The sequence below is a fragment of the Capricornis sumatraensis genome, chromosome X (genome assembly GCF_032405125.1).
Source record: "Capricornis sumatraensis isolate serow.1 chromosome X, serow.2, whole genome shotgun sequence".
NCBI classification, from domain to species: Eukaryota; Metazoa; Chordata; class Mammalia; order Artiodactyla; family Bovidae; genus Capricornis; species Capricornis sumatraensis.
Window position 1 is genome coordinate 15,218,957 of NC_091092.1, and position 23,745 is coordinate 15,242,701.

Below are 23,745 nucleotides of genomic sequence, written 5' to 3' on the forward strand. Positions count from 1 at the left end.
GAAATAAAAATAGCTCTTATATTATAAAGTGGTTATGATAATTATATGAAATAATTTATCTATAAAGTACTTGATACACTGAGTGCTTAAAAGACGTAAGTTTGGTTCCTCTTTCTTTCCCTTTACATTTAGGCAGCCCAAAGATCCTCTGTGCTCATTTTAGCCCAGCTAGGGACTTCATATCATCTAATGTCTACAGTAGTAGAGATTGGCAGGAGAAGGGAGTACATGGGAAGACGATGAAGAATGGTGGCTTTTATTTTTCACCCTCCCACCCTGACTTTGCAGTAAGGATATCTTGATGTAGTCAGTAGCCACAAGTAGGAAAGGTATTCCGATACTGGACAACCCAGAGTAAGAGATATCTATTAAAACATGATGACAACTGTGTGAAAATCCAGCTACACAATCATATACTTAATATGAAGATAGAGCTAAACATTCATATATTTTAAAATTAGAAAGGAACAGGAAAACTGAAAACATTTTTGTTAGGATGGTTGAATTATGTTGTTGTAAGCTTAACCTTAGTATTCTTGTACCTATGGAGAGGGATCCTCTTTCCCTGATATACTTAAATCTTCGTGCCCTCTTTCCAAAAGAACAACAGGAGGACAGGGTGCTAATTAAAGGGAATTGCACAGTGGGGATAATATGCCCCCATCTCATCTGTCCTTCTGCCCAGCCTTCCATTAACCATCATGATCTACCAGAGGCCAGAGACCTTCCTGTCTGTGGTGCTTCAATGCCCTTGCATCACTAATACCATCATCTCTACCCTTCTTCTAGGAGTGGATCTTATGAGGGAGGTACGGAAGAAGTTGTGCATGCTTAGCTGTTAGTCCAAACCTTTGAGAACCTGCAGGGCACAAGGGCAGAAATCACTATGTAACACTCTGGACTTTCTTGGCAGGTGAATACCGCTATGCATGAGGCAAAACTTATGGAAGAATGTGACGAATTGGTAGAGATCATCCAGCAGAGGAAGCAAATGATTGCTGTCAAAATCAAAGAGACAAAGGTAAAACAGAGCACTTCAGTGAGACCAAGGCCAAGTTGACTTTACAAAAGTCCAAGTTTCATTCCAATGATTCCAGTTTAAACTTGGATCACGAAAGCAAGAAGATTTGGGGGTTTAGGGAGAGAGACAAAGAAGAAGCAATCTTTGGCCTATGGCTCTGAATTCAGAAAAGATGATGGCAGGTCTGCGGTGTTGGAAGCATTTCATATTGTGACTTGGTTGGTAGTTACATGAGTATATGTATATGCAAATATCATTGAGTTGTACACTTCAGATTTGGTGCTTTACTCTAAGTCAATACCAAAAGAACTGTGGACCAGAATTATGGAAGGATCATGATTGCCATTGTAAGGACTTAGGGCTTAATCTGAAAGCCATAAGGAAGCCATTCTATTCAGTTTCTTATGATGGGAAAAGACTGAAAAATATAGCAGAAGTATTCAGGATAGATCAGACTATGATGATATTAAAGTCAGGGAAGCAAGTTATGAGGCTTACTGAATGATTCTTGGTATAAGTTGATGAAGGCCTAACCCAGGAAAGTGGCAGCACAAATGGAAGGGAAGAACATAACAGGCATCGCTAGAAAGGAAATGACGGGAATCATCAACCGATTATATATGTAAAAAGGATGAAGGAGAGAGAGAGAAGACTTCCAGGCTTGTAACATGGGAACTGAAGAATCGTGATCAAGAAGGTGAGGTGTGGGCCTTCATGCAGCTATCTGATTTTATGCTTGTTGGTCTGCTGGTTAGTATAGTGATGATGAGCTCATGCTATGTATACAATGGGAGAAGCTCTGAGAGCCTGGAGTGATAACCATTTATTTGTGCCATGCTGGGTGGTTCCTTACTAACACAGATATTGAAGTTTCTGAGAACACAGATGTGTGAGTACACAGGTATACATGAATACCTAGAGAGAGAAATATATACATATAAATGTGGATACTCATAAAGAAAAAGAAGGTGTTTTTTATTAAACATATACATGACAATATATTGACAATAAAATGTCAACAAAGGTGATCTCCAGGTGGTAGGATTTCTTTTTATATTCTAAATTTTCTATAATGACCATGCATTGCTTTTACAATCAAAATAATTAATATGATCAGTAAAAGAGGAGGTGGGTAACCTAGAGTGTATGACTGAGTGTGTTGCAGGGTAAGTAAGCGGGTGGAGGGAGGAGTTGGCAAAATAGACATGGAGGGTAGGGGGAGAAGCAGAGTGGTTAGTTCAGGGACCATGGGATGTTCATGGGTCTTATTTTTAGACTCACTGCAGCAGATCTCCTTCATGTTGTTTTATCATTTTTAATTAAGCACTGGATGTGTTTATCTTGTTTTTCTTTTGCTAATTCTTTAAGGTTATGAAACTGAGAAAGTTGGCACAGCAGGTTGCTAATTGCCGCCAGTGTCTTGAACGGTCAACAGTCCTCATCAACCAAGCTGAGCATATCCTGAAAGAAAATGACCAGGCACGGTTTCTCCAGTCTGCAAAAAATATCGCTGAGAGGTGAGTTCCTTATGGTCTTTCAACATGCCTCCTCTTAGGAAAAGGGACCAGCTTAAAGTCACTTAATTCAGTTCAGGCATGTTTGTAGCCACTGCCGCCTGAAGATTTCGCCAGCTGGCTACTTACTAAGCCTCAGTGTGGTAGGTAGCCCTGTGGATTTCTGGCGCCCCTTTCTCTGTCTCTGCCATCTCCCAATTCTTTTTTTTTTTTTTTAATGTTGAAGAATTCCAGTTTTATTCTGTTTTTTTCCAAAGTGATTTTTAAAAAACTTTTTCTTTTGTATTGGAGTATAGCCAGTTAACAGTGTTGTGATAGTTTCAGGTGAACATCAAAGTGACTCAGCCATACATATACATGTATCTTTTCTCCCCCAAACTGCCCCCCTCCATTCAGACTGCCTCATAACATTGAGCACAGTTCACTGTGCTATACAGTATGTTCCCAGTTCTTCTAATACACAGCCAACCATGCACCCTAGTGATGCCATAGCTCTGTGCTACCTACTCAGGCCTGGAGCTTTCTATGTTGGTGTTGGTTTAGGGGCAGAGAGACTTTTGGCCACATACATAGATGCATGCCCTACCTAAGTCTAGACCATAGCACTAGACTCCCTGGGTTTGAATCTTGCCTCTGACCTAAACTAGTTGGTTGGTCATAGGGGAGTCACACAACCTCTCTGAGTCTCATTCTCATTCTCTTATTTGCAAATAATAATAGTGCCTATCTCATAAAGTTTTTGTGAGGGTAAAATGAGTTAATATTTATAAAGGTTTAGAATAATGCCCAGTATGTGGACTTTCCTGGTGGTCCAGTGGTTAAGAATCTGCCTGCCAATGGAGGGGTCATGGATTCAATTCCTGTTCCAGGAAGATTCTACGTGCCTCAGGGCAACTGCTGAAGACTGAGCACCCTAGAGCCCATGCCCCACAAGAGCAGCATTAGTCTCTCAGTCGTGTCCAACTGTTTGCAACCCCATGGACTGTAACTCTCCAGGCTCCTCCGTCCATGGGATTTTCCAGGTAAGAATACTGGAGTGGGTTGCCATTTCCTTCTCCAGGGGATCTTCCTGAACCAGGGATCAAACCCAGGTCTCCTGCATTGCAGGCAGACTCTTTATCGTCTGAGCCACTAGGGGGCTTCCACAAGAGAAGCCACCGCAATTAGAGAGTAGCCCCTGCTCACCACAAGTAGAGAAAGCCTGCGTGTGGCCACAAAGACTCAGTGCAGCCAAAAATAATTAATTAAAAAATAATTCCCAGTACAAAATAAATACTCAGTATTCTTATTATTGGAGAGCAGAAATTGCAGATGAGAGGAGATTGCCACTTCTTGCAGTATTACTATTAGCAATATTTGACTATTTAATTGGGGCTTCCCAGGTGGCTCAGTGGTAAAGAATCAGCTTGACAATGTGAGAGACGCAGAAGATGTGGGTTTGATTCCTGAGCTGGGAAGATTCCCTGGAGGAGAAAATGGCAACCCACTCCAGTATTCTTGCCTGAAAAAGCCCATGGACAGAGGAGCTTGGCAGGCTCCTCCATAGGGTCACAAGGAGTCAGACACGACTGAGTGAGCACACATACATATTATCTTAATATGTATAACTTTTAAGTGTTTAAGAAGAGTAAATTAGAGGTGAAGAGATGAAAATTCTTTCAGGAAGTTTCCTGTAAAGGGAAAGAGAAAAATACGATGATAACTAGAGTGAGTATGAGATAAAGGAAGGTTGTAAATTTTTTTTTTTTTTTAGATAGGAGAGACATGAATGAGTTTAAAAGTGGATGTGAGGTCAGCTAGAAATGGGCAAAACTGAAGGTATGGAAAAAAGAAGGTATGTAGCCAAGTAATGGATGTGGATGTTGGTATGCCCAGCAGTTTGGTATGAGAAATTAAAGAATTTATCATTTCATATCTACCCCTCTTTCTCTAAAATAGGAGGCAAAGTCATTTGGTGAGCATGAGCAGGAAGTTAGCAGGGTTCTCTAGCTTTCTGAACATATGGAATACAGTTATAGTAATTGCTTTAATGTCTAATTCTAATATCTGGGTGAGTTTCAACTGCTTACTTTTTCCTCCTCTTTATGGGTTTTCTTTTCTTGCCTCTTTGTGTATCTGTGCTCAGTCTCTTGTGCCCGACTCTTTGCGACCCCATGGACTGTAGCCCACCAGGATCCTCTGTCCATTGTATGTCTGGTTATTTGCTATTGGATGCGAAACATTGTGAATTTTATCTTATTGGATGCTGTATATTTTTGTATTCCTATAAATATTCCTAAACTTTGTTCTTAGACACAGTTATATTACTTGAAAATAGCTTGTTTCTTTCAGGTCTTGCTTTGAAAATTTGTTAGGTGTGATCAAAGCAGTATTTAGTCAGGGGAAGTTTTTCCCCACTACTGAGGCAAGACCCTTCTGAGTACTTTAAAAAGTGCCCCATGAATCATGAGATTTTCTGGTCTGGCCAGTGGGAACATACACTATTCCTGGGCCTGTGTAAGCATTAGTATTTGTCCCCTCTAATTTTTTTGGATGGCTCTTTCTCTGGCATTGGGCACTTTCCCCCACATGCATGTGTTGAGCAGTATTTTGTTGAATACTAGGGGCAAAAGCCCTTTCCAGTTCTCAGAATTCTCTCTGTGCATTGTCCTCTCTAGTCATATGCCCTGAGAACTTCAACCAGCTTAGTATCCTTGATTTCTCAGCTCTGTGTTTTTAATTAAGGACTCCATCAGATACCACCTGATTGCCCCTTCATGTACCATTTTATTACCTTAATTTTTCTGGAACAAATTTTCCCTTAGCTTCCTAAGAAAGAGTACAAGGGAAATACATTTTTGAGAATTTATTCTTTAAAGACTATTTTAAATTTATTTTCTAAATTGAAAGATCGGAAAAACATTGCCTTATAATTTTGAAAGCCATGGCTCTATTGTCTCCTAGCTTCCATGTTGTGTTGAGAAGTCCACTAGTTTTTTGATTTCTGATCTTTTGAATGTGACATATATTTTAACATCTGAAGCTTTGAAGGTCTTATCTTTAAGCCACTTTTCCTGAAATTTCACCAATATATGTCTTGGTGTGAGCCTTTTATTATTCATTTTTGTTGGGGACTAAGTGAGTCTTTGGAGAAGGCAGTGGCACCCCACTCCAGCACTCTTGCCTGGAAAATCCCATGGACGGAGGAGCCTGGTGGGCTGCAGTCTATGGGGTCGCTAGGAGTCAGACACGACTGAGCAACTTCACTTTCACTTTTCACTTTCATGCATTGGAGAAGGAAATGGCAACCCACTCCAGTGTTCTTGCCTGGAGAATCCCAAGGACGGGGGAGCCTGGTGGGCTGCTGTCTATGGGATCACACAGAGTCAGACACGACTGAAGCGACTTAGCAGCAGCAGCAGCAAGTGAGTCTTTCCAATTTGAAGACTATTGACTTTTAGTTCTAGGAATTTGTCTTTTATTATTTGCCAGTGGCTTCCCCCTGTTCTCCCTTGTCTCTTTCTGGGACTCTTATGAGCCAGATTTCAGATACCCTAGATTTTCCCTCTAATTTTAAGAAATCTTTTCTTCTACAGTTGCAGAAACCAGTAATTGAGAAACCAAGCACCACACTTGGAGAGTTGGACAATTCAGGTTTATTATGCCAACAGGCCCAGAGGAGTTAACACTCTAAGCTCTGAGCCCCGAGCAAAGGGGTTCTAGAGTTTTTATAGACAGACTATAGTAGCAACAGTAGCTGCTAATAGGCTGGTTTAAACTAAGGGGTTTCATGTGTGTGGGAACAGGAGTCAAGATGGGGAGGGAGACGCCTGACCTTTCCACAGACAGGCATGATTAACCAGGTTTGCAGGGGCTGAGCAATTGCAAAGAGCAGAACAAGGGTGAGTGAGATAAGCTCCAGTTCCTAGTATTGTAAGTCCCCACTTTCTGAGACTACATGACCTAAGTGATCCAGACTTTGCAAGGAGCAAGCTGAGTTACAGAGGCAGAATGAGCAGGAGGTTATGTAAAATTTTAACTTTTGTTCTTCACTACTTTCCATGACTTTATCTTCTAGGTCTAAGATGTTTCCTTAATTTTTCATTCAATCCTTCTATTACAATTTTAAGGATTCATACTTTTTTAATAAGAGCTCTGTCTTGATCCTTTCTTTTTTTTTGCATTCTGTCCTTGCTTTATGCATACAAACTTCAGTAAGTCCCCTACATACGAATGAGTTCCAATCTGAGAGCATGTTCATAAGTCCAAATCGTACATCCAACAAAGTTAGCCTAGGTACCCAACTAACATAATTGGCTACGCAGTACTGTACTGTAGTAGGTTTATGATACTTTCCACATAAATAATACATAGAAACAAACAAAAAATAAAGCATTTTTAATCTTACAGTACAGTACCTTGAGAAGTACAGTAGAACAGTACAACAGCTGGCATACAGGGGCCGGCATCAAGTGAACAGGCAAGAAGAGTTACTGAGTAGAGGAGGGAGAGGAGGTGGGAGATGGTAGAGCTGAAGGATTGTCAGCAATAGAGATGGAGGGCAAGCTACAGTTTCACTCACACTTGACGCTGATGGAACTTACATTCACATCTTTGAAAGTTCGCAACTTGAAGGTTTGTATGTAGGGGACTTAGTGTATTTATCTTCCTGATGATATTAATGATCATTAAAAATGTCTTCTTCTAAACTGCATTGTCTTGGTTTCCTCCATGTTCCATTTCTCTGTTAGTTTCTGTCTTTCCCTAAATGTTTGGGGAGCTTTTCCCTGCCTTTTTGAATTTAACCACTAAAAGGTGATTGGACTATCTGAGAGAATGAGAACATGTTGTTGCTTGGTGAGCTTTGCTATAGGATTTTAAGGTGGGATGTTAGATTTTTATTGAATGGACCCCGTGTGTGTTAGTTCTGTAGGTGTTTTCTCTTGGCTTAGTTAGCCCTGGAAGGAACCCACCAATCTCCTGCTTCTGGGAGTGAGGGTACAAGTCTGACTATTCCAGGAGCCAAGCAGGGAAAGGGTTTTAAGACTGCTTTTAGTTTGGCATCAGGATGAGAGAGGCATAGTCTCTGGTTGAGTGGATCTGGCAGTGTAGCTGTTTCTCATGCAAACCTTCAACTGTCTGTGATGTTAAATCAGCTTCATCTTGTTCCTTCTTGATCCAGCTTTCTCTGCCCTGTGGTTGGTTACCACTCATCCATTGCCTTTCTAGTTTCCAAACATTTGTTGACAATATCTTAGTTGCATCTCTTTTTCCATTCCCGTCTTTGTGGGTTCACGATGTTTTTTTTCCCCTTTGACTGTCATTTAAGTGGAATTTCATGAGAGCAGAGATAAAACATATATTTAGACTACTGTATGTTATCATGCCCACTCACTCTTCAACTCCCTGAAATGTCTTCTGCCACCACCACACTATTGAAAGTATTCTTTTCAGGGTCACCTGATGAATAACTTGTTGCTGAATTATAATAGGCATTTCTTTGTTTTATCTTACTGTTTCATCTTGCGTGGTCTCTTAGCATTTGTCCCTACTGACCATTTTTACTTGAAATTTCTCTGCCCTTAGCTTGAGAACACTCCTGGTTTTCCCCCTACATATCTGGTTTCATTTGCCTTTGTGAGCAACTCTTCCTTGACCTATCCCCTTAATGCTGTTGTTCTTTGCTGTTGTTCTTTGCTGCCAGATCCACTCAACCAGAGATTATGCCTCTCTCATCCTGATGCCAAACTAAAAGCAGTCTTAAAACCCTTTCCCTGTTTGTTCCCTGCAGTTTATGGGGTCGCAAATAGCTTCTGTCTTAAGCTATTTTCTTTTCTTATTGCATCTTCTCCCTGTTGCAGACTTGTAGTTCCTAGGGTTTTGGTTACCATCTAGCTGTTGATGATTCCTAGCTCTCTATATCTAAATCTTCTTTTCATGGGCTCAAGTATAGCCTCTGTGGTAGGTGGAATAGATAGCTAACTCTAGTATGGCTTGAGAATAATCTACATAACCTAAATATCTTTCTCACTGGTCTCTCTCACAGGGTCTGAAATTCTTCCCCACAATTAATCATTGTTATGTATTAAGAACCAGGACTTCAGTTAAAATGAAATTTTAACTGAGAGAGTTATTCCTTTCCCCTTACTAATGACTGACAGCTCAGTTGGTAAAAAATCCGCCTGCAATGCAGGAAACCCCAGGTTGATTCCTGGGTCAGGAAGATTCCCCTGGAGAAGGGATAGGCTACCCACTCCAGTATTCTTGGGCTTCCCTGGTGGCTCAGATGGTAAAGAATCTGCTCGCCATGTGGGAGACCTGGGTTCTATCCCTGGGCTAGGAAGATCCCCTGGAGGAGGACATGGCAAACCTCTCCAGTATTCTTGCCTGGAGAATCCCATGAACAGAGAAACCTGGTGGGTTACAGTTTATGGGGTCGCAAAGAGTTGGACACGACTGAGTGACTAAGCACAGTACATACCAATTTAATTAAAATTCTCTGTATCTAAAATGTTGCCCTTTAGTTAATGAAAGGCATTTTAGTGTGGTTTCTATATAATGCTAAATAAAGAATATTTAAGCTGTTTATAGATAATCCATTTTTATAGATAATCTATAAGGTCAGTTGTTTATAAAATTCAGCATGACAAGATACAGTAGCAAACTTTGCTTTACTAAGTCAGACCAAGTTATAATTCAGAATTGTCTTTTAAACAGCTATCCAAAAACAACATACAACTGTAGAACTACTGTATATGTGTGATTAGTAATGGTGCTTTAGCCAACTCAGTTAGAAGGATTAAATTAGAGGAGATATACCAGCAGCACAAACTTTGTAAATTATGTGATCATAAGGCTTAAGAATTAAAACCAAACTCATAGACTAAAAAATTTTATGAATTAGAACTACAATATCAAAGAATATTTACATTTGAACCTATTTTCACATGTAATGGTAAATTTGGCCTCCAAAATCTGAGTCATTTTCAGTCCTAATAAAAATATGTAGGCTTATTTAATAGAGACATAAAAAGCTGCTATGATGCCTTTATTTATAATCATAAATGCTATCTCGTTTTACTTTACATTTCTTTGATTTCTCATGTAGTTGGGATTTTAAATATATTTGTTGGCTGTTCATTTTCATGTTTATGAATTAACTTTCTGTTTTATTTGTCTATACTTCTTCTGTCACCACTTTGCTTTCTGCTCATTCCCAGACACCTGAAAAAGCTGATCTGTCTCTACTTTTGACCCCCTCCAGTCCATCCAGTGCCGCTGGAGTGTTGCTCTTGAAATACAAATTTGCACTCATCACTCCTCTCCCTAAAATGCTTCAGGGGCTCCCATTACATTAGTCTTTCACTTGTTTATCCTGGCCTGAAATTTATTCCCGCAACATCTCTATTTTCAGAAACAGCCAAAAGCTATTGTCGTAGATGTGTAACAGGGTATCTGTGCATGAGGAGATGTATTTGTTTAACTCCTCATCCCCTTATAACTAGTTCACCATACAAGTTTCCTCTCTGGTCGTCCTACATTCAGTGCCTCTTCTCTCCACTCTAAGGTGCATATTGTTGCCAAGTTAATGTTTCTTTCCATACTGTTATTTGCATGCTCAAGAATTATCATTGGCTCTGATTCAGGTCAGGCACAGGGCCTAAATATGTATGTTTCAGTCAAAGCTCAGAGATAATTCTGATGTGGAATAATTTTTGAGAATTGTAAAAATATACCTTTAATTTTTTTTTTTAAAGTAACTGTCTACATGGTTAAGGGTATAGAGTTTAGAATCCAATGAACATGGGTTCAGTTATATTTCTTTTTTTCTGACCCTTGTGTGACCTTGAGCAAGTTCCTTCACCTTACTATGTCTCATTTACAAAATAGAAATAACATTTGCTACACAGGTTTATGGAAAGGAATAACTTAGATAGTGTGTGTAAAGTGCATGCCTGGTGTCTTATACATACTGAATGCCTGATAAAAGTGACCTTTGTGGTGGTGGTGTTAGTCATTCAACAATTATTTATTCACTATGTGTCCAACACTGTGTTAGGGACCATGGTATAAAATGCGGATCCTGCTTTTGAGACTCTTACAATTAGTTAGGGAGCTAAAACTAGCATAGCATTATATAACTAGAGAGCAATAAAATTAAATGTAAATGTTATAAAAGATCAAACAAACTATAGTATTTAGGGGAAGATTTTAACCAAGCCCTAGCATGCTGGATTGTTGATCAACATTAAAAAAAAATAGAGGGGGGAGAAAAAAATCTCTCAAACTGCTGTCACCAAGCTTTCAGAGGTCTAGTTTTGATGCTGCCTGCCAGATGGAAAATGATGCAGAGGGAAAAAAATCCTGTATTTACTTCTCCAAATTAAGACAGGATGGGGGGAGTGTGTTTGAGGAGTGAACATATGTGAATAAATATGGTATAACCCTTAATTGGTTCCTGATGATTAAAATTTAAATGGTTTCCATTGGAAAAGGACAGATATGCTATTTTTCATTTTAATCAAGTCCTACCAGTCATTTATCTTCACCTTGTTAAACCAGAAATCAAACATTGGATAAAGGTTGCAAGTCTATTTTGATGTATGTTGATGCACTTTTCTCTCTTTCAGGGTCGCTATGGCAACTGCATCTTCTCAAGTTCTGATTCCAGACATCAATTTTAATGATGCCTTTGAAAACTTTGCTTTAGATTTTTCCAGAGAAAAGAAACTGCTGGAGGGGCTAGATTATTTAACAGGTGTGAAAATACTGTGCTTTCCTCTCCATTTTAGTTCTTTTCTTTTGGTAGGCTTTTACTTTAAAATAATCTGAAAAGGACAGTATTGTACAGATGCCTTTATAATCTTTAAAATGATACATATATCTTTTTAGATAGAATATATTTTAATTCATGTAACAGAAAATGGAAATGATTTGTCAAATATTTCCAAGGACAGAATGGGTATACACACCATCCCTACTTAAAGGTAAAAAACAAGAAGTTGCTGGTGGTTTTCTCCTTACGAGCCTGTCAGTAATATAACGTCACCTGTTATAGGGGTAGAACTCGGGTAGTAATTAAAGAATATTAGAGAATTTCTCACATGGGTACAGGTACCACCCAAATGCTTGTAAGGAAATTTAAGAATTAGCAGAATAGGAAGAAAAATGTAAGAAATATCTGACTTGCGGAAAGAATTTTAGAAAATGAGGGCAACAACCTGTCTGTTAAAAATACTGACTGCCTTCAGGATGTTTGAATGATCATTTCATGAGGAAATATACACACACAATAGCTTCGTGTTTGTAGTTATCATTGTTACTATATTAAAATAGATGTCATTGATGGAGCATCTCCTTTAAGCCAGACACTATATATTAATTTCACATCATGATCCTTACAAGGAATCTGTGAGGTAATTATCATCCCCGTTTTACAGATGGGGAAACTCATATTAATTTGCACAACTAATCCCTATTAATACTGCCAAAATATATAATACAACTTATTTTGAAATAAAAAGAAAATAGATTGAAGGCCATATAATAAGGAAACACATGACTACGTTGCTCTAATAGCTATGTATGTGTTAGTGCAGGCCAAGTAGACAATGGGTCTACTGGGTAATTTAGGCTTAGATCTTTGCCTAAAATCCCTATATCATTGAAGCAAAAGTGGTTAGGGGAACTTGGGGTCTCACCACTTGGCTTCAGGTTGTGTGGTACGTGCAATCTAAAGCTTCTTTTTAAGAAAACCTCCTTTCCAGATGTTGGGTTGGTTAGCAAGAGTAACAATTATAAAATGCCAGAACAGAGAGTATGTTTTCCTTACCTTCTTTTCCACCTTTCGTTACAGCCCCCAACCCACCATCTATCCGAGAGGAACTCTGTACTGCCTCCCATGACACCATTACGGTCCACTGGATCTCAGATGATGAGTTCAGCATCAGCTCCTATGAGCTTCAGTACACCATATTCACTGGCCAGGCTAACTTCATCAGTAAGTCATGGTGTAGTTGGGGCCTGTGGCCAGAGATAAGGAAATGTAAGGAAGCAGTAAGCTGCTCAAGATTGGCCGGGGCGCCACGAGGCAAGTGTTTGTAAGACATGTTAGGTTGTTTAGTATAGTGTTGTGTAGACAGTGCAAGCTCCCCCAGCACATTGCAAAGACCTTACTGATGGGTAACAAGCAAGTTGTGTATTTCCTTGCTGGGCAGTCACTGGGGCCACTCCCATTTGTTTATGTAATCCTTAGCCTTTCTTGAGTTAATCCATGTCACTCCACTCTCTGAAATCAGAACACAGCTCAGAATTCGTTCCTGAGTAGTTAAGTCACAATCATTGCTGATTCTATGTGTGTGAACATCTCTCTTCTTGATTGTTCTTCCACTTCATTATCATGGTAAAAAACATTACATTCAAAGACTACCACTTCCTTTACTGTACCCATTTGTATCAGTGAATAGTGACAAGCCTCCTGCCTCTGTCACTCTTCCCTCTATCCCTTCTCCGTTTCCTCCAAAAATTACACCAAATATAAAAATGCATCAGCGAGCCACCAAATAAAAGATGTTCTGAAAGCAGTCATTTAGCTCACATGTTATGGTTTTATCTTCTGATGAATTGGAACAAGACATAGGACCTTAACTCAGGCTGCAAGTTCCCCTCAACCTGCTGGAGAAAATGGAAGTAAAAGCAAAATTATTGGAACCAACTTGCACACTAAGGTTCCATCTGCATAGCTGCAAATTAGTATTTTCTTTTTATCTTGTGTTTGTACTTCTGTGTCTGACTTCACAGACCTGTGTGAGAGGAGTTTTTCTGATGAAACCCTCCTGAAAGGCTTCCTTTTCCCATCTTGTGACAATTTAGGGGCACATGGCGGGGTGGGGAGGTGAGAGGACATTTGGGGTCCAACTCTAAAAAAAACACTTGCCTCGTGCAGCTCCAATCTAAGCCACTTGGCCCTGGTAGCTGCGTTCCTGGGTGTTTGTTCAGTTTGTGAAGCTGCAAAATGCTAAGGCTTCCCCAACACACGTGTTTATAGTGGCCTCTCCTGCTCTGGAAAGTCTTAAAGCCAGTAACTGTGCTTTTCTTTCCTGATATGGGGAGAGCAGTGGTCTCCTGGGAGTTGAGGAAAAAGTCTAAGAAGTGACAAAGATCAAAAGGCTGTTACCTCTATTTTCAAGGATAGATAGTCCTTTGTAAAGAAAAGCTTAAAGGATAATTCTTAATAGTGATAGGATCATAGCATTTTAGAATTGGAAGGGACCTAAGAAGTCATCTAGTCAAATCTTCCCTTCTACCAGATACCTTGTAGGTGGTTGTTCTGTCTCTGCTCAAACATTTCCAGTAATGGATAGCCAAATTCTAGCAAAATAGCCCATTCAGTTGTGCAGCTATAAATAATTGTCAGTGCTTCTTTATAAAAGCCCCAAGACTTACTCCTAGTGAATAATAATAATTTACATATGTATGTGTTTCCATTTACAGATACTCCCATATATGTTATCTCATTTGGTCCTCATGACTTCTTCCTTAGCCTTATGAAATAGATGATATTAATTATTTTATAATGATAAAATTATAGACATAGAAATCGAGGCTCAAGTTGAATGAGTTGTCCAAGGTCACAGAGCTACAAACTGAGGGAATCATGATTTGAACCCAAGCTTTTCAAACTTCAACCTTAATGCCCCTTGAATTAAACTAGCTACCAATTAGTCCTAGTCCATGGAGGATAGCTGAATTATTACTTTGGTGTATTAGCTGATATCCGCTTACCCTATACCTTTTTTCCAGTAGCCACATTGACTATTGTGTTGACTGAACATATAGTAAGCTGAAATCCCTAGGCACTTCAAGTCGCATTCCTATACATTTGAGTGTTTACACTGAAATACAACATCTTGAATTTATTCCTAGGGACATTTTTATCTGATTAGTTCTGACTCCTTACCCAGCCAACCAAATTTTTGGGGGGGAGTTCCTGCCTCCCGATATATTTACCTTCCTTCCCAGCCTGCCTTCTATGTCTTCCTCCTTTGATCATTGATAGAAAAGTGGAATAAGACAGGGACAAAGGCAGAACCCTGAAGCAAAATTTTGGATGGCAATGGGCAGATAACTTAAAACTATTTTACTCAGAATAAATATTCATGAAGATTCCAGTCCTACATGCTAGTCTGGCCTGCCATTGTTGACTGAACTCTGTGAGAGCTACTTTCCCTTAAGGTTTTCCTACATTTTCTCTTTTAAAAACCACTGTATTGAGGTGTGATTGACATATAAAAAGTTGTCCATCAACAGATGAATGGATAAAGAAAATGTGGTATATACATAAAATAGAATATTATTAAGCCTTTAAAAAGAAGGAAATCCTGCCACATGCAATACCATGGATGAACCTGGAGGGCATTGTGCTAAGTGAAATAAGCCAGACACAGAAGGACAAATACTACATGATACCACTTATATGAAGAATCTTAAAATAGTAAAACTCCACATTTTCTTTAACCAGAAGTTTCTTCCTTGTTGGTTAGAATTTTGTCTGGGGAAATAGTTCTCTTTATTTTTTCAGCTTTTCTCCTTTATTTTGAACTTTCTTCCCACTTTATGTAAGATTTGAAATGGTCATAGGCCAATAGTGTTAGATGCTGCTGTTGGCTGAATGAAAATTCCAACAGATGTTTGGATAGTGGCCTTCCCCATTACTGTGTTTCTTTCCTCTGTTTCAATTTTGCATTTTGTATTATAAAAGCAACTGGCTATAACTTCTGGCTGCCAGGCGGTCTGTAACATACTGTCACAAAGATTAACTTCTGTTTCCCCTCAGTCTTGTCCTCACGCAAATGCTCTCTATGCCCATTTACACTCAGGTTCGTGGATTTCCATATTGTGGTCTTTTCCTTTTGGACAAGGTGTATACTTCCATTACCGTAAATAAGTGATAAATTCCATCTCACTAAGTCTCAGTGATACCCAGAGGATCATATATTTACCTTTTTAAAATTTAGAAATGATTTCAAAATTATTGAAAAGTGTGCAAGACTAGTGCAAAGAACACCCATATACTCTTCACCCAGATTCACCTATTGTTAATATTCTGTCCCATTTCCTTTATCATTTGCTAACATTCTCTATTATGTTTTTTTCTGAACCATTTAAGAGTAAATTACATACATCATGGCTTTTCACTCCTAAATTCTTCAGTATATGTTTCCTAAGAATAAAGAAATTCTCTTATGTATCCACAGTATAGTTATTAACTTTAACAGATATGACATTGATACAGTGCTTTTAACTAATCCACCATTCATATTCCAGTCTTCACCATTGACCCAATAATATATTTTATGACATATGGAACCCGATATTGTCCTATATAGTCTAGAATCAGGTACGGGACTGAATTGTCATAGTTGTAGCATCGTTTAATTTGGAGCATTTCTTCAGCCTTTCTTTGTCTTTAATGACATTGTTATTCTTTTTTTAATATAAATTTCTTTATTTTAATTGGAGGTTAATTACTTTACAATATTGTATTGGTTTTGCCATACATCAACATGAATCCGCCACGGGTGTACGTGTGTTCCCAATCCTGAACCCCCCTCCCATCTCCCTCCCTGTACCATCCCTCTGGGTCATCCCAGTGCACCAGCCCCAAACATCCAGTGTCATGCATCAAACCTGGACTGGCGATTCGTTTCATATATGATATTATACATGTTTCAATTCCATTCTCCCAAATCATCCCACCCTCTCCCTCTCCCACAGAGTCCTAAAGTGCCCTTTTGTTTGTTTATTATGCTGTTCCTTGAGTTTGTCTGATGTTTCCTCATGAATATATTCAGATTATGCATTTTTGGCTTCCATCACATAAGTGATGTGTTCTCCTTAGGATATCACATCAGGAGACAATGTGTACATGCCCTTCACTGGTGATGCTGATTTTGATCACCTGATCAAAGGTGTTATCTGATTTCTTCTCTGCATAGTTACTAGTTTTCCTTTTGCAACTAATAATCAATCTGTGCAGTGATACTTTAAGGCCATAACAATATCCTGCTTCCTCATCAAATCCATCCTACTTCCATCCCTCTTTTAGCATCAATCAAGAATTCTCACCTGATCCAAACTTTACTCTGATGATGGCAAAATAATGATTATTCCAAGTGAGCATCTCATCCCACCTTTACAAGTTGCCACTCTGCATTCTACTGTAAGCAAAAGTCTCATCCTTCATTTTTTTATATTTTTACTTCTCAGTATGGACTCATGAATTCTATTTTTTCATTCGTTTATAATTCTTTACTGCCCTTACTTATTTTGGTGCTCAGATCGCCCAAATTTAGCCAGTTGGAGCTTTTTAAGCTGACTCCTGAGTCCTTATATTCTCCCATCATTTTCTCGAGCACTTCCTTACTTTGCAACATAACAAAAGGTTATTGGCTCATTTTAGACCATACCCTGCTCCAGCCTTAAAATCAGCCATTTTTCCAAGGAACCCTGGTCACTTTTCGTGGCAGGATGTTGTTAGAGACCAAGACCTGGGTACTAGAAAAATACACCCACAATACACCCATGTACATATACATATTCACACATAATATATGTACCCACATACTTAACACATGTGCACACATGTATGCACATACACATACACATTTTAGAAATAATGAGTTCATACCAATATCTCCAGTGCATCCCCAAAGTTCTTTCTTGCCACACCCCCATTTCATACTTGGATGTTCCTGCTTCCACAGTGAGAACCCTGGCTCCCAACAGCGTCAACACATATACTCATTTGCTCAATCCCATAGCATATCTGAAATAGTTTCAGAATGGCGTTGCCCATACCACTACAAAAACAAACAATACTGGAGAATCTATTGGCAGTTCTCTTCTTGCCCTTTTCTGTGATTGTTGACATTTGAAATGCAGGTGCCTTCATTTGGTTTGTTTGCTTTCAGTTTTAGACCCCACTCTTACCATTCATATTGGTGTCATTTAAATGTTTTTAATTTCCAAAACATTATTTCTGAAAGGGAAAAGTATGAAAAAAAAAGGTATACTCATAGAAGTGTCATTCTTGTATTCTTTTAATCCTCTTCCCCTACCCTCATCCCTTGTACGTAACCAGCTTCATTATTTTCTGGTTTTTCTTTCCTGTTGTGATTATTGCTTTGTAAATCTAAGCAAATAATGTAGGTTTTCTAATTTGCCTTTCTTTCTTGCATGAAAAAGGTAGCATACTACTTATACTCTTTTGTAATTTTCTTTTTAAAATTAGTGGTATATCTTGGAAATCATTCCATTATCAGTTCATAGAAATCTCCCACCTTCTTTTTTTCATAGGTGCATAATACTTCATTGTGAAGATTGTTTTCTCTTTTGATTTTTTGTTTTGTATTGTTAGAAGTAGAACTGAAAGATCATATGTTTCCCTCCTACTGTTAAAATTTAATATGTAGTTTATGACTCATACTGTGCATTGATACGTTGGCAGTCAAGCCCTCCAACATTTTTTTTCTGGCCCCCATCCTTATTGTCATTTCATGAGAATCAATGAACATTGCCACCAAGTATTTTCTTTCTATAGCATATCTATTTGTACCCCATTGTGCTTCTTTTTCTAGTTTTAATTTAGACTTCTACCTCCCCCCAAATTAATTACAAAACCTTCCTGATCATATCTTTCTCAAATCGATTATTATTATTTCATTTTTAATCTTTACTAAAGCTGCATAGAAATAACTAAATCCACCAGTCATTTTCCCTGCCCTTTCTTTTCCATCCTCTGGTAGAATTATGGTTTAAAAGTGTTAAAGTGAAAAGCAGATAACAGAAGAGATAAGTGTAAATTCACAGACTGGAATGTCGATCCCTCTTTTATCAAAATTTAGCTAAATACATGTTTTTAATTATGTATATTTTTCTCTGTTTAAGTCAATGTTTATGGTCTAAAGAGTTTCAAAAGCAGAAACCTAGATCTCTGGTCCCTTTCCCTACTTGGGAGGGAAGAAGGTTCCAGACAACAAATGTGTTCCTGGACTGCCCAACCTCAAATGAGTATTGGAATCAGAAACAGGGAGGGGTAAAATAAGTAGTGTCAAGTAAGGAGATGCTATTTTACTTTGACTATCGTGTCATCTCCTTGGCTTCCCTTTGACACCTTGGAGCCCACCAAGATTAGAAGCAAGGGTGAGGATGGTGTGGGAGAGCTGAATCATAAGCCTTGAAAGCTTTGCTACCTTGCAATGACAAAGGAACATTGTTTGCTCCATGAATTGTGGAGCAGTGCAGTGGAGAGAACACTGGACTAGGTTAAAGAGACCAGGGTTCTGCTCTCAGTGCCACTCTCAGCTCTCTGTGGCCTTGGGCAAGTCACCTTCCTTCTCTCTTAGTTTCCTATTTGTGAAATGAGGGAAATACGGTGTCTAGTTGGCCTTTTGGCTCTGAGATTCCTTGTTATTCTGTTCTGCTCTACCCATCCGAGGGTCAGACTCAGATCTCAGAGGACTGAACCTTTGGGGTAAAGATCTAGAGATGCTATGAAAGACGTGATTTTGTGTAGAAGTTTTCCCTGTATTCTTTGGCAGAAAATTGAAGTAACTTTTCACTAGTGGTTACATTCAATTACCAGAGGCAAGGAGCCTGGCATAAGCTTAGCTCCATGGAAGAAAAGAAGCAGAGGGGATTCATCTCCCTATGTCTTCCATGACTCAAAACAAAATGAAATTTGCTTTGGGGGCTTGTGATGAATACTCAGTGTGTTTCTCATCCTGCCTTTTTTACATTAACATCCTTGCTTTCCCTACATTACAGGCCTGTATAATTCTGTGGATAGCTGGATGATCGTGCCCAACATCAAACAGAACCATTACACAGTCCACGGGCTGCAGAGTGGAACACGCTACATCTTCATTGTTAAAGCCATAAACCAAGCAGGCAGCCGGAACAGTGAACCTACCCGACTCAAAACAAACAGTACGTTGTGGTAATCGCAAAAGGAGAGAGCAGCTTTGCCCTCCTAAGCAGCGAGTACTCTTAGCTTGACACTGGCACCTCCTACAGCAGTGTAAGAGGGCAGAGGCACCAAGTAGTGAAGCTTTGTCGTTGGAGTCTGTGCTTTGGGCCAGGGGGGTTGTTTGTGCCCCTTGGAGGTATGTGGACACAGAGATATACAGAAAACAGCTGGTGGCTTGGGAGGATGTTAGTGAAGAGATTTTTTTGTTTATTTGTTTTTGACTGTGCTGGGTTTTCATTGCTGCATGTGGGCTTTCTAGAGAGTTGTGGCAAGCTGGGGCTGCTCTCTAGTTGCCATGCACGGGCTTCTCTTCATAGTGGCTTCACTAGTTGCAACATGCAGGCTCAGTAAGTAGTTGTGGCTCACGGGCTTAGTTGCCCCATGGTATGCGGAATCTTCCCAGACCAGAGATCAAACCCATGTCCCCTGCCTTGGCAGGCAGATTCTTATTCACTGGCCCATCAGGAAAGTCCAGTGAATTTTTCTCTGCATTCTGCCTTCATACTTGGGGTGCAACTGAGTAAAAGAGTACTGTTTGTAATAATCTGGTAAAATTCTCCTTCAGAGAAGCCAAACCTGTTAGGAATGCTTTTTGACAGGAAAATCCATCTAATTTAGCTTGACAAATATTATTTGTGAGCAGCTGAAACAAATAGTATTTTTTTCTCTCTTTCATATAGCAAGAAGCTCAAAGGTAGGCAGTTCAGGGCTGGTGCATGTCATAAAAGACCAAGGCTCCTCCTCCCTTTGTGTGTTGGCTTATTGCTACATGGTCCCAACCTGCCCACTGCAACCTCCAGATGACAGATTTCTTTTTAAGATAGAAAGAAGGGGGGAAACACTGGTACATTCAATGACTATCCCTTTTACCAAGAATGTAGACATTTTCTCAGAAGTTTCCCCAACCCCATCTGACTTCGGCTTCCATCTTCTTAGTCACCCCTAGCAGCAAGGGAGGCTAGGAGCTTGAGTATTTAGCTTTTCTTGCCTCTATAGCAAAAGCAGGTAAGAGAAAGAAAAGTAGTGTGTGGGTGTTACATTGACCAACAGTGTCTGTCAGACATGTTTTGTATTATACAGCTCTTGCCATACCCAGCTGTTGGCTCCTAGTAACTAACTGGTTTGTCATATGACTTTAAGGAATTCTTTGTTGGGAATGATCCTACACAACAGATATTTTCTCTAATTATTGATTATGCAACAATCACTCTAACAAAGTGACCTATTAGATGTTATAAAGATGCTTACTCTTTGGAAGAAAAGTTATGAACAACCTAGATAGCATATTCAAAAGCAGAGACATTACTTTGCCAACAAAGATCTGTCTAGTCAAGGCTATGGTTTTTCCTGTGGTCATGTATGGATGTGAGAGTTGGACTGTGAAGAAAGCTGAGCCCCGAAGAATTAATTGATGCTTTTGAAGTGTGGTGTTGGAGAAGACTCTTGAGAGTCCCTTGGACTGCAAAGAGATCCAACCAGTCCATTCTGAAGGAGATCAACCCTGGGATTTCTTTGGAAGGAATGATGCTAAAGCTGAAACTCCAGTACTTTGGCCACCTCATGGGAAGAGTTGACTCATTGGAAAAGACTCTGATGCTGGGAGGGGTTGGGGGCAGGAGGAGAAGGGGACGACAGAGGATGAGATGGCTGGATGGCATCACGGACTCGATGGATGTGAGTCTGAGTGAACTCTGGGAGATGGTGATGGACAGGGAGGCCTGGCGTGCTGCGATTCATGAGGTCGCAAAGAGTCAGACACGACTGAGCGACTGAACTGAACTGAACTGAATTAGAGGGCAAAACAATTTGTCCTGTAGTTGAGTTATTCTCAGGTTTTTTGTTCTGCCACCAAGCAGCAATTATCTCATCTATCCCCTCACTTTGCCTTACCTGAAATACTCCTTCCCCTAAAATCTGCTCAAATCCCAAACCATCCACTGAAATAAAGCAAAGCACAAAAGTTATTTGAGAATAGGAGACCTTGAGAGCCCCTTTTAACTTGATAGTCTATGAAGGGGGGACAGCTTATTTTTATTTTGTTGAAAACAGTGGCTTCTGTCCTGCTTCTTTCATATAATCCAAGCACCAGTCAGCTTTCACTGACTCAAGAATGATCATTATGTCAAGGTTCCTCTGATAGTGATAGTCCTGCAGAACCAGGAGAGAATTCTTACATACTTTCTCATGCATTTTCTTTTTTTTTTTCCCTACTTTATTTTTCAGGCCAACCCTTTAAACTGGATCCCAAAATGACTCACAAGAAGTTGAAGATTTCCAATGATGGATTGCAGATGGAGAAGGAAGAAAGCTCTCTGAAGAAGAGCCATACCCCAGAGAGGTTTAGTGGCACTGGGTGCTATGGGGCAGCAGGAAATATATTCATTGACAGCGGTTGCCACTACTGGGAGGTGGTCATGGGGTCCTCCACATGGTGAGTAGATCCAACTTTTCTTTCCCCCTGTTGTTAGGTTCCTGGGAGATTCAGTTTGACAGTATAAATATAATACCAGTAAGTCAAGGTTAAAAGGCAAGCAATGGAAACCACTCTTAGAAAAATGTTCCAGTTTCTTAAAAATCAAATCATGTATGCCATTCTCTCAAATCATCCCACTAATTGCCAGTCCAGGTTTGATGCATGATACAGGATGCTTGGGGCTGGTGCACTGGGATGACCCAGAGGGTTGGGATGGGGAGGGAGGCAGGAGGGGGGTTCAGGATTAGGAACTCATGTACACCCGTGGCAGATTCATTGATGTATGGCAAGACCAATACAATATTTTAAAGTAAAAAAAAAATAATAAAAAATAAAATCATACTGTTAAAAATTAAAAAAAATCAAATCATGGAAAATATACTGAGCTAGGAGTTGAAAATTACAGCACTCTAATTGCTAACTTTTTTAAAGCTCTAGTGCTATCATTGTTATGGATCTAAATGTAAACTATTTAAGGAAGAAACATGTATTCTATTGCTTAGATGTCCTGTATGATGTCTGTGCTGTATTGTGCTTAGTCGCTCAGTCATGTCCAACTCTTTGTGACCCCATGCACTGTAGCCTGCCAGGCTATTCTGTCCATAGGCTTCTCCAGGCAAGAATACTGGAATAGGTTCCCATTTCTTCCTCCAGGGGATCTTCCCAACCCAGGGATCGAACCCAGGTCTCCTGCATTGCAGGCAAATTCTTTACCATCTGAGCCACAGGGAAGCCCAATGGTGTCTAACATAACTCAGATCATGAATAGATGTGATCTCCTTTCCATTGTCTCACAGGTATGCAGTTGGCATTGCCTACAAATCAGCTCCCAAGAATGAATGGATTGGCAAGAACGCCTCCTCGTGGGTCTTCTCGCGATGCAATAGTAACTTCGTAGTGAGACATAACAACAAGGAAATGCTGGTGGATGTGCCTCCACAGTTGAAGCGCCTGGGTGTCCTTCTGGATTATGACAACAACATGCTGTCTTTCTATGACCCAGCTAACTCTCTCCACCTTCATACTTTTGATGTGACCTTCATTCTTCCCGTTTGTCCAACATTCACAATCTGGAACAAATCCCTAATGATCCTGTCTGGCTTGCCTGCCCCAGATTTTATTGATTACCCTGAGCGGCAGGAATGCAACTGCAGGCCTCAAGAATCCCCTTACGTTTCTGGGATGAAAGCTTGCCATTAAGTTTCAAGAGAGCATGTAATAATTCACTGGCTCTCCAGTTCAGCAGTGCTTCCCTTCCTAAACCTCAGTTAGTGTCCAATATACACGATACAAAAATGAAGTTCATTTGAAGTATCCAAAAGAACTAGATATAATAGATTTAATTTTTGTGCATCAAAGCTTGTATTTGAATTAATGTATTGAGTTTCTCAGAACAAATTATGCGTAGCCTGGGTTCAAGCCATTGGAGAACAAATTTGGAGAATTCTTCTCTTGTCATTGAAGAATTCAAAATTCCCAGTGATTTAGGAGTATAAATGATATTGGAAGGAATTCTAGGTAAATAATGTATAAAGATGCTCTGAACAAGGGGCTAGCCAGCCAGAAAGCAGGGATGTGTCAGCCTTTCTAGTACTGGCTGATTTGGCCAAGTAGAATTTTGAAATGTCAAATGATCCCATATTATATGTAGCTTTTTATGAAAACCTACAATCAAGGATTTATTATAAAGAAAACATGTATGTGTATATATAATATATATATAAAATGA

General features: G+C 39.6%; 1 protein-coding gene across 2 annotated transcripts in view; it reads left to right on the top strand.

Annotated features, from left to right (window-relative positions):
- Window positions 1-23,216, top strand: part of MID2 (midline 2) — an 82,503-nt gene extending 59,287 nt beyond the window's left edge. The window contains exons 3-9 of one of the 2 annotated variants that reach the window (XM_068962707.1): window positions 914-1,021; window positions 2,390-2,538; window positions 11,145-11,272; window positions 12,371-12,604; window positions 19,342-19,503; window positions 21,767-21,974; window positions 22,814-23,216. In XM_068962707.1, coding sequence (XP_068818808.1) covers window positions 914-1,021; window positions 2,390-2,538; window positions 11,145-11,272; window positions 12,371-12,604; window positions 19,342-19,503; window positions 21,767-21,974; window positions 22,814-23,216 — 1,392 coding nt within the window. The remainder of the gene's footprint in view (window positions 1-913; window positions 1,022-2,389; window positions 2,539-11,144; window positions 11,273-12,370; window positions 12,605-19,341; window positions 19,504-21,766; window positions 21,975-22,813) is intronic. The other variant, XM_068962708.1, reaches the window with a different exon arrangement.
- Window positions 23,217-23,745: the final 529 nt, after the last annotated feature.